Below are 14,957 nucleotides of genomic sequence, written 5' to 3'. Positions count from 1 at the left end.
GAGCCGTAACTTCAAAGCAAGCAACAAGACAGGGCTGAGCTTTCTGCAAAGTGCTCATTCTTATTTTCCTCCAGTACCATTTCAAATGTCAACACTTAAGCTTTAATATTTCAGTTACGTTGTCCTTTATAGCACACATAAAAAGCTTATCAACCTATTGCACAACCCTCTTACCACATACAACACCGTACCCTTACACACCATCACTAAGTGCCTCTCAAGTACCTAATTTTATTTACATTTGTACCTCAGCTGGTTCTCATTTCACATAAGCAAAAAAAAAAAGTTAGGTCAGCACTACCTTCTTCAGTCAACACACATTTTGATGCTTCCACTGTTCCAACTGAGAACAATAACACCTGAGTTTTCTAACAAGACATAAGGGTTACATGTGAAAACTTTCTGGCATGAGACACCAGCTGCGATTCTCTCAGTATTTTGTAGCCTAGATGGTGAAAATATTTTTTTAACACAATATGAATTCCAGATGTGCTGCTCCCAGGCAAGCTTAAAGCATTGCACATTAATATTTGATTCGCTCCAACAACTCAAATATTCTCTCCTTCCAGTAGCACTATGTTTTCCTGGTCGTGTGAATATTTACACTGATCTACCAGCATGTAATTATAGAAGGATCTGCCAACAGTGGATCACAAGGAAGGGGACAGGGAGGGAGAGAAGGAAGAAAAAGCACCATTTACCATACTCCACACTGCCTTTACTTCACTGATCCACTCCTGACAATTTGTTTCCACACCTAAAGCACTGCTTTTAAGAGAGGCTTTAGAGCTAGCAACTAAGGCACCATTGAAAGCGACTGGTTTTATAACTTCTTCCAGCTCAAGTCACTCAGGAGAGCAACCACGTTCATGCAAACAACTAACAGACAGAAAGAGGAAGACAGGAAAGGGAAAAGAGGGAGATGACTTGAGAATCACGTTATAATTACTGTAGTGTCACATGAGGTGCAGTATTGAAACCTATTACAACAGTTTCATAGTTTTATTCCAGTGTAGATCTCAGAATTGCAGTTTTCAATCTATATGCTTACAGAAAAACTGCCTAGAAAACACTACAAACCTTGCTTTGATCCTACCATTATAAAAAACCTATGAAATGAGAGCCTTAGGCCAGCATGACGTTCTGTTACCAGGGTAGAGCAATTATGCAGTTACTCAGAGCAGTGAACTGGACGGTTCAGGCACAGACAAACACAAAAGGATACTCCGAAGTATAAGAAATCACAATGACCCCTCGATCTCTACTTTGGGCTCACACGCCTAAACTAAAACTCAGCTTTACTGGGAAGCTTGCCACGCATGTATTTTATCCTACGTATCTTAAAAAAAAAACCCTCCAAAGTATTAAGATTTGAGTTTACACTTTTTCCCCACCTAAAACTATTGAACAACTCGCCCACCTTTCCTACTACCTTCCAAACAAAGCAAAGCCAGCGCTTTGAAAAGCACAATCAAAACCATAAAGCTCAACCACACTATGTTTCTCCACCCATTAGATTTACCAGCCTCAACAGACACATCACTGGGACTGAAGAGAACATAAACACCATGAAAGCAGTAAGTGAAGACAAATGGCAGCCAAGTTCTATTCAGCAATGGTTTCAAGAAAGCAGCAAGCAGGAGGTGAGCCAGCAAAGTTACAGAGATGCTTTAAAGCAGGACATGCTTGTGTCACAGGCATACGGATTCTGTGCTGCAGTCATTTAATAGCTGAATAGGAAAGCTGAATAGCCAGTAACACTCACTCAGGTATCTGAGGGTAGGATCAAACTGTTAAAACCTATCTCCATGCCAGCTCTTCACATTTTAAACAGTAACAAATTCCAGCGGTTAGAAACATCACCGGAAAGAGTTCTGACCTGTCTTTCTCAGCTCCTGTAATCATATCCAGATCTTTCGCAGGAGCATTCATAGTTGAAGAAAGTTTCTGCTCAGCAGCTATTCTCAGAGCTTTCTCCTTCTCTGTCATTGCAATGGCTTTTTCCACCTCTTCTTGGGCAGCTTTAAGATTCTGTAATTAAAATACAAAATCCTGATGCCTATAAGAACAAAACGCTCACAAAATTTTTCACATATTGAAGCTTCTTCTACCAAACACATGTTGGTATGTTTAATTCAGCAACTTTCACCAAGTAGTTCAAGCACTTTGCAGACGCTTCTGAACTCTTTGTGTCTGCATTTTCAAGACTAATCCATTTTCTGTGGTACATAAAGAAAAGACATTTGTTTCAAATAAATAAAACAAATACCCTAACTGACAGGAGAACTGGAAACAAAAGCACCCCTATGCTATGGCTTTAGATTTAGCTGTTGTAATTTGGCTTTGTCCCGCTGCTCTCTCACTATCATAATAAGTAGCTACACTTAAATTAAAGAGGTTAAAGAAGGGTTTTTTTTTCATTCAGAGATGAAATTAATATTCAGAGAGTCACTGTAGCTAATCAGAACTCTTCCCAACATCATTTATAATATTTTACAAGAATTGATAAAGTAAGGACCAGACATTTTTCTCTTGAACAGCAATGGAAACAGAGATATCGCCCAGAGATTCCAGTTAACTTCCTCTGGTGACCCAGCTCACGGAGATGGGGAACGCCAGAAAAACCACACTTGTCACATACTACATAAAATTTGTTTCAGATCCTCATTTTTATATTGTAAGCTTTCCTGCTGTGCTTACTGAACTTTGCTTTCTATGAAATAAAAGCCTCCTCACAGACCAAAAAGTATTTTACCTCTCTCCTTCAAGTCAATAAAAAAAAGCATAAAACTCTTAAGGAAATTAATCTTCATTAGCACCACCTGGTTCTATATAATTATATGGTGCTATGTAAATAAGATACTCATACTGCTCTGCAGTGTTTACACTCATAAGTATATTAAAATTAATGTTAGAGGCCAACACTATCTTCAGGCTACAGAAAATACCGTATCACCATAAGATTAGAATATTTGCCCTTCTCCTTGTCAGATGTGAGAAACGCCAGTCTGACTGGCTGGTTTGCTATGGAATAAGTAACTTAGGAAGTTCTCACCTACCCAATAGCACAAAGAACGCTTTGAGAAATCCCAGTTCCACTGAACTGAGAAAAAGGTCATGGAGATTCCTCCCTCCTCCTCTCTGAAGGAGCTTGTTGCTTTATGAATACTGCTAAACCATCCTGATCAAAAATACCATCAGCAGATTGCTACCAATATCTTTCATGACCAATTCATTCTTTAGAGAGAGGAGAGCAAATATTGGAATACATCCACTTGTGCTATTTCTATTTGCTTACAGAAAGAGCACAAAAGGTCTGTCCTCCTCACAAACACAGCTACAACATCCCACCCCTACAGATAAGTGTATGCAGTCAAGGATGTAAAACAATCATAAGCTTATGTATTTCTAGAATATGACAAACATTTCCAGCACAGACTATTCAATATCAAATTTGTTCTTTACGAGAAACTGAACTTCTCCTTGCTTCTGAGGAAGCGTGTTATTCACATAGAGAATGGAGGTTTTATTTTGCCGTTACATTACAAAATGAGGAACACATTCCCCTGTAAAGATATCAGCAACGGTTCAACAAGAAATACAGGAATAAATTGTCGCAACCACAGGCAGCAAGGAACAGAAGAATGTTCTGAAAAGAAGTGATATAATGACATTAGAAGCCAACAACATTTGGCAGATAAAGGTCAATCTAAGACCAGAGAGTGAGGCATGCAGGGAAGCACCCACTAGTTCACCTGGCCAGAGGCTGCCATAAGTAGGTGACTTCTCTCAGTCTATAATAAAAACAAAAGAGAAGAAATATAAACCTGAGATTCCACACTTTCAATATTGCAACACTGAGGTCCCCCCTATAGAGATGGAGAAGGACAGGAGTGCTTACTGAACGGTTTCAGCTCTTCATGAAACTGAGGCCTTTTCAACAGAAGGGTTCAAAATTCAGTCCCACCTCCCTATAAACCAAGACTGTGTTCTGAAAACACAGCCTCCTCACGCTGGAATTCAGGAATTGTGCTGAATGTTCCTAAATACCACCAACAGGTATGAATTTCCTGAAGAACACTTATCCTCATATTTGATAGTTCAAGAGAAGCTAAGAACACTTTCATTGTTTTTTTTCCCCTTTTTTTTCCCCCTGCATGGTTTGTACTGTCTGTTTTTCCAGGAAAGCTGAAATAATTTTGAAAATACACGCAGATCAGAGCACCAAATCTTGGATACCATACAAAAACAGTACTGATTTCTAACTATTGCTTCAGTTTCAGCCACTCACCTCTTCCAGAAGGTTTATTTTGCCAGTTAGCATTTCTTCCAGTTCTTGCATCTTCTTCTGTGCCTCTTCCTTCATGCGCTGTGTTTCAGCATCACGACCTTGGGCTAAGCTTTCAACTGCCTTACTGAAAGACCATAATATAGATAGAAATCCCATTGTGTATCAGAGTGGAAAACACTTGTCTGACAGATTATACACAAGCACCTTCCACTTTATCTGTACCTGCTTGTCACTTCAAGGCTAAACACTAACATTTACACACCCTATAGCAGTTGCAGTGGTACAGACAGAGTTGCACACATAAGCCTTGTGACACTGGATAAGCAGCACTTTGTGTGTATGAAGAAAAAGTGTAGTATTTCCACCATATTCTTAAAGCTTCCAAATATAGCATCTAACCTTCAGTAGAGTTGGGATCAAACTGAAGGTATGTAGCTGCTGAGACTTCTTCAATTGCCTTTTCAGTATTTGTTAATAGCTTGTAAGAAAAGAACAGCTCCACTCCCTTGCTAAACAAAGGATGACCACTTGTTTATGATTTTGCCCTAAATTTTCCTTCCTATTATGAATCTGTGCGAGGTTCCATTCAAAGCTCAGCAATACCTTTTCACTGCTACCTGGAGAGACCAAATGAAACTTAATCTGGTCCTCAGAATCTGCTTGAAAACAGGACTCTCTGAACTCCAGACAAAAGGATAATTGGTAACAATTCAGTGCCATGTGAGATAGGCCACACAAAAATTCCACTGAAACTGAGGCTTGTGTAGCAGTTGGTCATTGCCTGCCTAGATTAGTCTTGAACCAGATCATCAAGAAGTAAGCAGTTTAACTGTCTATTGCCAGCCCTACAGGCACCCATCCCCTCCCCAGAGCATATTTCACCTCGCCCACACCGTAACACAATGCACCACTAAGTAATATTAATTTAGAAAAGAAATTCTAACAGAAAAGCAGGAATTTTATGCCTACTCATTTTTGTATGATTAAAACCCACAAGATTCATTCTAGATTAGTTCTGAACTGCTATCTCTGCCTTCCTGAGAAGTGTTTTCTGTAATCCAGTACTCTAAAGAAGTCCACCTCTTCACCTATTGGGACAATCAAGCTCTCAGCTTAACTTCCACAATAGGAAGGCTAAGCTGTTCCCAACTCATGTGTCATTTACTTACCTGAAAGGGTAATAAAGTCACCCCATGCAGTATAAATACACTAACATCACTGTGCATTTAAAAATTCACACATGTAACTTCAATAATGAATGAAGCAATTTCTAGATAAGTGCCCTCAAAATACTACTTTGGTCCCTCATATTCCTAAAACATCAGAAAAAAAAAATAGAAACAAGATCTTGGAAGTCCTAAGTAACAGACATCGAGAAATACACTGGTACTTACGAGGCTTTGATGAGTAGTTTCTCCCTCTGCTGCAGTTCACGCTTCAGACTTTCTATCTCAACTTTCAGCTCAATGTTCTAGGACAGAAGAATTAAAGTATCAGAGAGAATTCAGAGATCGCCCTACCCAAAAGTTACAATCTGTAGATTACTTTCTTTTAAAATCTGATTGCATCAACTACCAAGGTTTTTAACAATCTTAAAATCATTTTGCTATAGCCTGAGAAAACTACTTGTGACATAAGCACACATCACACAGAGAACTACTTGGCCTGCAAGCTGATAGATACCATTTCAATACATTAGCAATTACAAGACAGACACCAGTGTAGAAGAACAGCACAGAAGACCAATCAGAATATGCAGCTGAAACTATGGCCAAGCCATAGTACACATCAGTGCACTTAACTACTGTGACAAGCATCAAGAGACATTTAAGCTTCCATCCTACTATCAAAAAGAGACCTGATGCAAGCATCTCTGTTATGAACAATACACTACTGCATTACCAAAATGACTTCTTTTCCCTACTAGAATGCAGGCACCACCAAAGGGCATAAGAAATGCTTTCTGTCATCTGGAAACCTGAAATAATGGGGATGCAAGACATACCACTTGACTCTTCCCTCTTCCAAATTAAAAATCGGTATCTTTTCTCAAAGAGATTTCTGGAATCCTGTACAAATATGCATCTTTTCAATTTAAAGCCATACAGCTAGAAGCTATACACAACCATAATACAATTTTATCTACATGCTTCAAAGGCAACAACTTCATAGAATAGTTAGGATTGGAAGGGACCTTAAAGATCATCTTGTTCCAACCCCCCTGCCGTAGGCAGGGACATCCCACTGGATCAGGCTGCCCAAGGCCCATCCAACCTGGCCTTGAACACCTCCAGGGATGGAGCAGCCACAACCTCCCTGGGCAACCCATTCCAGTGCCTCATCACTCTCACAGTGAAGAAATTCTTCCTAATTCTTCCAGACAACCTCCAAGCAGCTCTATTGAGATCTGATAAACCCAGGAAAGGAAAGACAGGTGCAGTGAATTGCTCAATAGTAGAAAACAAAATAACCACACACCAAACGCAGGGCAAGCATGGTGCTGTTTCTATTCTCCATGCAGTATGCAATTTCAGTAGTCCAACCACCGATTCACAGCCACTTACTGGAAACATAACATCTCTTAGTCTGTCCCATAACTATGGACACTCACATATTTGAAACACCTTTTTCATTTTAATTTAGTTATTACTAAAAAGAAGTAGGCCAGGATAAAATTAAGTTATACTACGACTTCCAACAACAAAAAAAGACTCAAAAGTTAAGTAAAAAAGTAACTTCCCTACAAAACGAACTCTTAAAAAAGGTACAGATTTGTATCAAATTATTCTATACTCATACAATTTTGTATATTTCTTCAGTGGGACCATCAAACTTCTGTTGCATTCGCTCCTCCAGAAAGTAGATACGAAGCTTCAGGTTGAAGTTCTCTTTTTTCAGATCAGTGATTTGCTGTGAAACAAGAAGAAAAATGAGCAAATTTTGTCGTGTGTTTCAAACAAAGTAAAAGAAAGAGTGAAAACTACTGTCATTTGGTCTTGCGCTGTGGAGAGCAAGATTAGAATTCAAACCACTGGAAAGAGCTAAACAAACATACAGGTGTGGGTTATATACACGCACATAAACACAGTCAAATTGAGATGGTGTTAACAACACCATATGACACCCAAGTCAAAATGAAAGCCAGGGAGCTGTAAATACTCCAAGTCCTTCACAACAGGCTCCTATCTTCTATAGCTCCAACATGTATCACAGAACACATTTTTCTCCCATCATTCCACCCTAGTCATAAGACTTTTTTCCCCTTCTTAAAGCACTAAAACATTGTCTGACTTTACACAAAAAGAATCCAAGAGACTTTTTTAAATCTAAAAATATTAAGTCATTCTTTTGCTATAAAATAGAACTAGAACAAAATATAAGACGTCATGTTGAAACAGAAATATTTTCTTAGTAAAAGCTTGGGATGGCAGCCTCACTCACAGGAAGAAAAGCCACAAGCACACAAGGCACAGGAACCCAATCGAACACCAACAAAACCTTTATTCCATCCCATATTTCATAGTGCAATTCTTTGGGAAAAAAATGCTTATGATTTTTCACCTTCCTAGTAGAAGCAGTAACATAGTTGATGGTTTCATTAAAGAAAGCAGCCTCCTTCTAAATTTATTTTTAAGAGACTAAGCATAAAACATTCATTCAAATAAGACTGTTCCCTGCCAGATGCTTTCAGCAAAAGGAAATCTAATATGTTACGGAGCTACTAATAAAATATTTATGTAGGCTTTTCCAGAACTGTAAAGTACCACTTGTAAAAATTATTAGCAGCACAATTCTTAAAATATTTGGCCTTTGAAACCCAAGATTATTTTCTGTAACTGCGCTCAGAACCTGCATCTGCAAACAATTTTTCAGTTTAATAATCTTTGCCCAGCAAGATGCCTCATCATTATTCACAGAAGTAAATATCATCCAAGCAACTGAAAATACGCTTGACTACACAGACTTTGCGTCCCATCCACAGGTCCTGAAGAAGCCTGTCTTTAGAAGCAGCAGCAATACATATATTTGACTTTATCTTTGCTTCCCTGCAATTCTAATTGGATGACCACAGACAGGAGTGGATATAAACTTGAACTATGCAAAGTGTAACTGTTTGAAGCGTGATGCTTCATGAGTATGATGCAGTACCTTGAGTAAATGGAATGACTGTTTTGGAATATTCAAATTGATGTACGCATGAAAACAAAGCAACTCTGTACTTCAATTCAAGTCCAGAGTCCACTGCACAAATATTTCTAAAAATTGAAATCCTTATTGAGAGTAAGCAAAGAAATCAAAGGTTTCTTAAATGAAGCAAGGCTGCAGAACAGGGCTCGATCCTGCATGTTTTGCTGGCAAGTTCAACGCTGTGTTCAACTGGTGAGAGCAGACTTTCCAGTGCTTGGTCTGGTTCGTGGGATTTAAGCTGTCAGTAGATCATTCCTCACAGTCTCTGTTCATTCAGAAAAAGTCCAAGTGCCAAAGGCACTTTGAAATTGTTTCAGTTGAACTTCTAGCTAGCCTTCACACATTCAATACATTTCTGAAGGAAAAAACAATCTCAAAAGAACTTGTCGTCTCTTAATTCTACTCACATGCATTTCAACAGCAATAGAATTAAACCAAAGAGCTTAAGGGTGCCATTTTCAAACAAGCAAACAAAACAAACTACGCAATCATAAACCAAGAAGTGAAACAAATGTCGTCTCTGACAGGCAGTTTCTCAGAGGGAAGTTAATTCAGGCAGACTACAATTAAAAAGTTATAGCTTAATAAAAGACAACGTGCAAAATGTGAACAAGTTCAAACTACAAAGGGATTTTAATGGCAATCCTCTTGACTTATGCATTTAAAGACTCAGTCTTAATTCCTTTATGCATTTTGATTTCCGTATTTAAAAAAGCAATGAAAGAAGAGAAACAGCAGAGCAGACACTTCCTTGAAAGACCAGGACAATGCAATGCACTCTCCACAGAGCATTCCACAGTAGGGACAGTGTGGCAGCAGTTACCACTGCCTATCTCAGTTTAGCTCCTTCCCAGGTCTGCACAGAGCCACGGTTATGCAAATTGGCATCTGTCAGCAGAAGCTGTGGTTTTGCAGCCCAACACAGTTTGTGCCAGCAGAGGCCATTTTAGGAGATAGCGAAACTAAGAGTAGGTTTGGGAAACAAGAAAAAAAACGCACAAATATTTAGTTCCCTAAATTGATACCAATCATCCTTTCTATTCATGAACATTTTATAAACCATAACAAGGTCCTCAATTAAACAGGACTTTTATTTTGCCCACGTGATAACATGTTCGATCACACGGTGGTTCGCCCCATATTGCAAGAAAGTGAAACACACCATAGATACTAAACAAAAATCTACACCTCCAGTATTACCTAGCGCAGGATCTTCTCCAGGCCTAAACAAAAAAGCACCTTTTCCACACAGATCCACCTTTTAGCCCATCCAAGGGTCAATACATCCATCCAGTTCTCTCAAATTCGACAGGCAAGGAGCCAACTCTCTCATTATTTCCTTCTCACATTCTGTATAAATAACATAGCCTCAAAGAGCAACAAATCCATGCACACACACATATATATATACACACACAAACCACCTCCAAGCAGGAGATAACCAGAACTTCACCCAGCAATTCAGACTTGTTTTCAAGTGGGACAAGTACAGTCTTATGATGTCAGTCCAAAAATGCATCCGAACACAGCTACTACTGGCTGTTGGGTAAATAATAAAAGGACAAAGAATATGAATGCTCCCTTCTCAGGTTCAGCCTTCCAGCTACCAGCAGTCTTAAAAACTCAAAACAAGAAGTTATAGAAATATCTGTGTTTCACGGATTCTTCTTCCTTTACATGAATGAATTTTTGAGCTGTTATCATTTTGGCATCTCTAAAGGCCTTTGAGAAGTTTACAGCTCAGTTTAACACCAGGCTTTTTACAGGGGACTTGTCCTGCAGCACAGCTACACACCAACCAAATCATCATTCAGCAGCTACAAACAATCGGCTTCTTCAATTTAAATAACTACTCCAATTAATACATTGAGAAAAACCTAATGTTTTTCTTTATATTCTAATAAGTGCCAAAACCAGCTTTATCTACACAATTTTCACAACGATACTAGCTAGACCTTTACAACAGAAGCACATTCATACTTAATTATAGACATAAAAGGTATGACACAGCAGTCAATTAAAATGCCAAATTCTGTTCTAGTCCAAATGAAAATAAACGTGATGTTTCCCTGAAATAAATCAATTGCAGACTGCAAACCAAGTTCTTATGTTTCTGGTCATTGCATGAACTTTTGAGTAGAGGGTGCCAAGTTTTGTTTCACACCTTAAAAGCAGCAGTTGTCTCAGTAGCCTCAACAACAAATTTTTGCCCCAGTTTTTGAAAAGAAATACTTAAGCACTGGAGGTTTGAAGCACAGAGAAACAGCTGGTTACACCTCCTACATATCTGTGTTAATTAACACAAACCTAGAACCTGACCCAGAGTGCCAGCACTTTAGCCAGCACATTAGAAGTATCTTGGCCGTAAGTCTGTACCGAACCTTACGTTGTAAGTCTGCTTACATTTTCATAGTCCTTCATGGTCCGAGCTCGAGTTGGTGAGACTTTCTCTTCTGCCGCAGCTGGTAACACTATACATTTAAGAAGACAGAAAAAGTTTAGACAGGGGAATCTCTAAGCTAACCTTCAAATTGGAAACAGCAAAGCCCTACGCTAATCTAAACATAATAAAAGTACACCTTTTGGGAAGAGAAGGAGGCTTTTTTTTTTTTTTTCCCCTTGTTTACACCACATGTTAGTGCCACTAAGCAGTTATGATCTAGATTTCTTTCTGGTCACAGTAAATTCTCTACCACGTCAGGTCTCAAATTCCAACATCTCACATTTAAACCAAGACACATACTGAAATTAAGCTATGTCAGATGTACTTTCAAGAGTAAATCCTCAAAGCAACTACAAAGGATTCCCATCTTACAATTAAGTCTTATCATGCTATTAGAAGGCAGTTCAAATCTTTCAGTATCTTACTGGTCCCAGAACAGGCGTCCCCCTTAGACTTGGGGAAACCATGGTCAGAGGAAATGGTCCGTATGCATGTTCCTAAAACGTGCATTCAGGACGGATTACATGTAACCTCCTGTTTGCACACACATTCTCTAACAGCCACATTTAATTGGATTGTGTTACTTATTTCCATTCAAATCTGTGAGAGTCAGCTTTTAATCAGAATAATGAGACTGTACAAAACATGCAGCACTTGAACCATTTTAATATGAAGAAGAGAAAGCTGAGGACTCAGACTGCCTCTCATACTAACTACAAGAAAATATTTCATTTAAAATACTTCCAAAATTGCTACATAGCTATGAAGAGCAGTCTTTAAAATAATCCAAAGAATACCAGCCATTGGTTCATCAATCTTGACATTGTAACTACTTGCACAAGACAGCTTTCCTGGAGTACATGCAGAACACTGTAACTTCACAGCACTGGTATTTTTCTTATATTTGCTTCCTTTCATAAGCAATAGATTTTCCTGGCAAACCATCTGACTTGTCTTAGTTTCAATCACTTACTTCATCCATACAATGCAGCCAGCCAAATTTTGTTGCTGGGAACAAGCATACGAAGAGAAATCAAAAACATATGCCTTGAATTCAAACAGTTAACCACACAGAGAGGAGTTTTCAAACTAGTATTCCCCTGCTCTTTTACTTTAAAATAAGTGTTTCAAGGAGTCTCCAACGCCTGAAGATTAATGTAGTGACATGGCCATCATACAGAAAAACGTAGCAAATGACAGCTTCTGTTCCGCAGGAACCAGACACAAAGGATGTGGAATGCAAGCATAGCTAACAGCTCAGATACTGAGCCTAAAGCAGGTCTTCAGGCAGGAGGTAACTGTATATCTCAGCTGGGAATGGAAAACCTGATGAAGTGCAGTGTGCAGCTTCCTTAAAACCAAGCAGAAGAGGAAACAGCAGCACTGCCTCGCAGGATGCTCCAAGTATTTTTAAGTCCAGGCTCCAAAACCCACTGATCATCTGATGTTGGAGTGGGAGTCACAAGGACCACAGACAACAACCAACCACTAGCGGTTCACGCTCTGAGATAGAGACCTCACAGCTGCATCACTGAGAAACGTATCCTGCAGTTTTCCCTTAGGTTTCAGGGCCCGCAGGGAATGCTGAGCCCCAGCTGAGGCAGGCGGAGGCCACCAGGCCCAGACACTGCTGCCTCCCTGTGCCACTCCTGCCCGCCACTTGCCCTTACCTTTGCCACTGGTCGGGCTGGGCCAAGCGTCCCCGGACGAGAGGTCTGGCAGCTGGGAGACACTGAGGAAGAAGGAGGAAGACACCACTGAGGAGCTGAAAGCTGGGGCATAGGGGTTGGAGTGTCACAGAATCAAAGAACAGAATCATGGAATGGTTTGTGTTGGGGCAGCCACCACTGCTCTGGGCAACCTGGGCCAGGGCCTCACCACTGTCATTGTGAAGAATTTCTTCCTAATGTCTAGTCTAAATCTGCCCCTCTCCAGTTTATACCCATTGCCCCTTGTCCTATCACTCCATGGCCTCGTAAGAAGTCCCTCCCGAGCTTTCCTGTAGCCCCTGACCATATGGGAAAGCTGCTCTAAGGTGTTTCCTGGAGTCTTCTCTTCTCCAGGCTAAACAACCCCAGCTCTCCAAGCCAGTCCTCATAGGGGAGGTGCTCCAACCCTCACATTGTCTTCATGGCCTCCTATGGACTCGCTCCAACAGCTCCATACCTTTCCTGTGCTGAGAACTCCAGAACTGAACACAGGGCTCCATGTGGAGTCTCACAGAGTGGAGCGGAGGGGCAGAATTCCCTCCCTCACCTGCTGGTCCCACTGCTTTGGATGCAACCCAGGACACGGGTGGTTTCTGGGCTGTGAGCACACGTTGCCAGCTCATGTTGAGCTTCTCATCCACCAACATGCCCAAGTCCTTTTTCCTCAGGGCTGCTCCTAATCCATTCTCCACCCAGCCTCTGTTTGTGCTTGGGATTGCCCCTGATACGAGAAGTACTTACTATTACAAATAACGGAATATTTTTGATTTAAGCCAAAGCAGAGTTAAGTTTCATCTAAGCAATTGTGTTATTTGATAGAATGTCCCTCTGAGAGCATTGTTTCTTTCAAACAGCGTTTTTCCAGACACTGCTCATCCTTTGGCGATGATAAGGTCTCGTGCTCGGTGTGATCTGTGCCGAACAGAGGTGTCTGCTGGAATCCCCTCTGTTTGCAGCCTTCCCAATTCAAATGCAAGGTCAGGCAGAGCTGGAGCCTGCTCCAAATCAGCAAGAGATTTGACTGTTGTGAGGTTCATAACAACATTAAAATGAGTCCTGGGAAAGTAATAGAATATGCAGTTCTGGGAAGATTTATCCATCTGGAAAGATTTATCCCAGAAGGACAGGATGTCATGCAGAGGGACCTGGACAGGCTGGAGAAGTGGGGCTATGAACTTCAGGAGGGTCAACAAGGCCAAGTGCAAGGTCCTATGCCTGGGTTGGGGCAATCCCTAGTTTCAACACAGGATGGGGGATGATGTGATTGAGAGCAGCCCTGCAGAGGAGGACTTGGGGGTGCTGGTCCATGATAAGCTCAACATGAGCCGGCAATGTGCGCTCACAGCTCAGAAGGGCAATCGTGTCCTGGGCTGCAGCTAAGACCCTCCCAGCAGGGTCAGGGAGGGGATTGTCCCTGCCTATTCCCCTCTGGTGAGACCTCACCTGAAGCATGGTGTCCAGTTCTCAAATCCTCAACATAAGAGGGAGATGGAGCTGTTGGAACGGCTCCAGAAGAGTCTACAAAAATGATCAGAGGGCTGGAGCACCTCACACACGAGCACAGGCTGAGAGTTGGGGTTGTTCAGCCTGGAGAAGAGAAGGCTCTGAGGAGACCTTAGAGTGACCTTCCAGTACCTGAAGGGGCTACAAGAAAGCTGGAGAGGGACTGTTCATAAAGAGTTGTGGTGATAGGACGAGGGGGAATGGGTATAAACTGGAGAGGGGCAGATTTAGGCTTGATATAAGGAGGAATTTCTTCACTCTGAGGGTGGAGAGGCCCTGGCCCAGATTGCCCAGAGCAGCGGTGGCTGCCCCATACCTAGAGATGTTCAAGGCCAGGTTGGATGGGGCTTGGAGCCCCTTATCCAGTGAGAGGTGCCCCTGTCAGGGGATGGAACTGGATGGGCTTGGAGATCCCTTCCAACCCAAACTACGACTCTATATCCACGTGAGTGGGAATCCACCCTGTCCCAGCCCCGGTCTCACCGCTCAGCCCCGATGAAGGCAGTTCGCTCCCCGAACCTCCCGAGCGACCCTCGGCGAGTTCATCCCGCCGGGCCCCGCGCAGACCTCGGCCTCCTCCCCAGCCCCCTCCCTGCCCACCTGGCGTCCAGCGCCACCGGCAGCGTGGGGTCCTCCCCGGGCAGCGAGTCCATGTCGGGCCCCGCCGCGGCTCCTTTGTGCGCGGCTTTGGCGGCTTCGCTGGAATTCAAACAGTGGCAATCGCTTCCGCCATCTTTGCGTCGACGGGGGTGAAGCTGCTGAAGCCACTGCGGAGGAGCGTCAGGGGCCGGCGCAATGGAAATTGCTAGGGAGCCGCCATCTT

At 41.7% G+C, this 14,957-nt stretch overlaps 1 protein-coding gene across 1 annotated transcript in view; it reads right to left on the bottom strand.

Annotated features, from left to right (window-relative positions):
- Positions 1-14,957, bottom strand: part of CDK5RAP2 (CDK5 regulatory subunit associated protein 2) — an 84,245-nt gene extending 69,288 nt beyond the window's left edge. Inside the window, exons 1-7 of the mRNA XM_054084221.1 lie at positions 14,735-14,957; positions 12,593-12,654; positions 10,883-10,950; positions 7,091-7,201; positions 5,686-5,762; positions 4,292-4,415; positions 1,880-2,031 (exon numbers count right to left, since the gene is read on the bottom strand). Coding sequence (XP_053940196.1) covers positions 1,880-2,031; positions 4,292-4,415; positions 5,686-5,762; positions 7,091-7,201; positions 10,883-10,950; positions 12,593-12,654; positions 14,735-14,787 — 647 coding nt within the window. The 5' untranslated portion in view covers positions 14,788-14,957. The remainder of the gene's footprint in view (positions 1-1,879; positions 2,032-4,291; positions 4,416-5,685; positions 5,763-7,090; positions 7,202-10,882; positions 10,951-12,592; positions 12,655-14,734) is intronic.

Source organism: Cuculus canorus, chromosome 19 (genome assembly GCF_017976375.1).
Source record: "Cuculus canorus isolate bCucCan1 chromosome 19, bCucCan1.pri, whole genome shotgun sequence".
In the NCBI taxonomy this organism is placed as follows: Eukaryota; Metazoa; Chordata; class Aves; order Cuculiformes; family Cuculidae; genus Cuculus; species Cuculus canorus.
This window is presented reverse-complemented; position numbering and strand designations above follow the sequence as displayed.